Source organism: Tasmannia lanceolata, unplaced genomic scaffold, assembly GCF_043159265.1.
Source record: "Tasmannia lanceolata isolate RefF3 unplaced genomic scaffold, GAP_Taslan_0.1 ptg000013l, whole genome shotgun sequence".
In the NCBI taxonomy this organism is placed as follows: domain Eukaryota; kingdom Viridiplantae; phylum Streptophyta; class Magnoliopsida; order Canellales; family Winteraceae; genus Tasmannia; species Tasmannia lanceolata.
The window spans coordinates 38,273,111-38,275,367 of NW_027518690.1; the positions used below are offsets into that span (position 1 = coordinate 38,273,111).

Sequence of the window (2,257 nt, forward strand, 5' to 3'; positions counted from 1 at the left end):
TGCAGACCTGGTCCCCATGTAACACACTCAAGACTCAACCATCTAAAAGAGTTCGGAACTTCACACGCTTTTTGGTGGAGCCCCACCTTGTATAGCCTATACCAATCTTGCTGTGCAGCAATTTGACGGCCAAGTCAGCTTTACCCGCTTTCCTCAAGGAATTGATTAGAGTCGTACGCACTCTTCCGGGTATTTCACGACCTCTATCAACAATTCCATCGGCCAACTTGCAAGCTTGTTCGACACGACCCGCTTTACACAAGACATTGATCATATCTTCGAAAGCTGTTTCGGGAATAACTCCCATTGGTGCTAGATCATCCAATATCTTACAAGCCCTTGCAACCTTGCCCGAAAGACACAGACCAATCGAAAGTGCTCGGAAAGAAGCAGGGGTGGGAGTGATACCCTTATCAATCATTGCCTCCCATAACTTCAATGCCTCTTCATTTTTATGTTCTCTGAACAACCCATCAATTAGTATGGTGTAAGTATAAACTGTCTGATCACAACTTTCATCCTCCATTCTCTTAAAGAAATCTAATGCTTTATCAATCATTCCTGCTTTAGCAAAAGCATCAATAAGTGCATTGTAACAATACGAATCCCGTGCACATCCCTTCTCCACCATCTCTTCAAAAAGCCTCTCTGCTTCATCCAGCATCCCGGCCTTCCCAAGCCCATCAATGAGACTTGAATAAAAAATGGTGTTAATCGAAATGCCATTCTTTCTGCAGAATTCAAAACACTCCATAGCTTTATCCAACTTCCCAGCCTTGGACAAACCATTCACAATAACACTATACGTGACCTCATCAGGTTCAAACCCTTCATCCTTCATCCTCTCGAAAAGTCTCATAGCTTCCTCATCTTTCCCAACTTTCGCAAACGAACTAATTAAAGCCGTATATATCGCCACATTGGCTTTACACCCCCTCCTAACCATACTCTCAAAAACAGCAAATCCTTCTAATGGCTTCCCATCTTTACACAACCCGCCGATCACTAAACTATACGCATGAGGGGGAATCTCCAAACCCTTCTCTTCCATTTCATGGTAAAGAACCAAACACGAATCGAAACCCCCTTCCGAATAATACGATTGAATCAAAGTCATGTAAGTAATCTTATCAGGTCTAAGTTTTTTCACCTCCATGTCCCTAAATTTCTCAATTGCTTTTTGGGTTTTTCCAGCCTTACAATACCCTTTAATCAATATATTATAAGTCACCACATCAGGACTAATCTTCCCCTTCTCCATAACCTCAAAAACCCTCTCCGCGGATTCGACAAACATCGAATTAACCAACCCATCCATCAGAAAATTATAACTAAACAAACTAGGATCAATTCCAGACTCTTTCATTCGACGCCAAACCCATAACAATTCCTCTATCATTCCCAAAAACCCTAAGCTTCTTATCAAAGCATTCGACCCCGACATCGTAAATACAAACTCCCTAACCCTAATCTCATTAACTAATGACCGAACTCCCTCTGAATTTCTTTCCACAGACAATATATCAATCAGAGAAACGTAAGATTCGAGCTTATGCGAGTAGTTCCTCTGTTTCCCAGCCCAAGCAAAAAACCTAGACGCAATTCTAGGGTTTTTTTTAAGAAATTCGATGGAACGAAGAATATGAGAAACAAAATTTGGGGATAATCGGATGAGAAACTTACGGCAGAATTCGTCTAGATCGGATTCTAGATTTGGAGAATCGTTTAATAGGTTGGAGATGCGATCAACCCATGGCGAGGGTTTGAGATTTCTAGGGCTTTGTGTGAGATCTGAAATGTCGTGAAAAGGTTCTATCCATTCGGGAGGAGGGAGAGAAGTAGAAAGATTTCTAGGGTTTTGGTTTGAATCGAATGAAGATGAGAAGAGTGGAGATTTTTTAGATCCGCCATTTTTGTACGGACGTAGAGGGTGAGGGTTTTGGGGAGTATGAGGTTGTAATGAGAATTTAAATATTGGGGAAGAAGATGAGGAAGGAAAGGAATATCTCAGGGTTTTTCTCATCGAAGATGGGTTTAGGGTTTATTTGAGATAAAATTATCCAAGTAGCGGAGCAGATGCAAGGAAAATGGCTAATGATATTGGCACTACCGAGTTTTGATAATTGCAGTAAATTGTCTTGTCTTTTATTTATTAATTAAACAGCTGTCAAAAGTTATTACGGTTCCAAAATTTAAAAAGAAAATACAAGTTGAGTGTTTGCAATTATTAAAACATGGCGATACCAATATGACTGGC

The 2,257-nt window shown here is 40.6% G+C and overlaps 1 protein-coding gene across 1 annotated transcript; it reads right to left on the reverse strand.

The window, feature by feature from the left end:
• Positions 1–2,055, reverse strand: LOC143891426 (uncharacterized). Its single transcript, XM_077396000.1, has one exon. The coding sequence runs from the start codon at positions 2,021–2,023 to the stop codon at positions 35–37; it is 1,989 nt and encodes a 662-aa protein (XP_077252115.1). The 5' UTR covers positions 2,024–2,055; the 3' UTR covers positions 1–34.
• Positions 2,056–2,257: the final 202 nt, after the last annotated feature.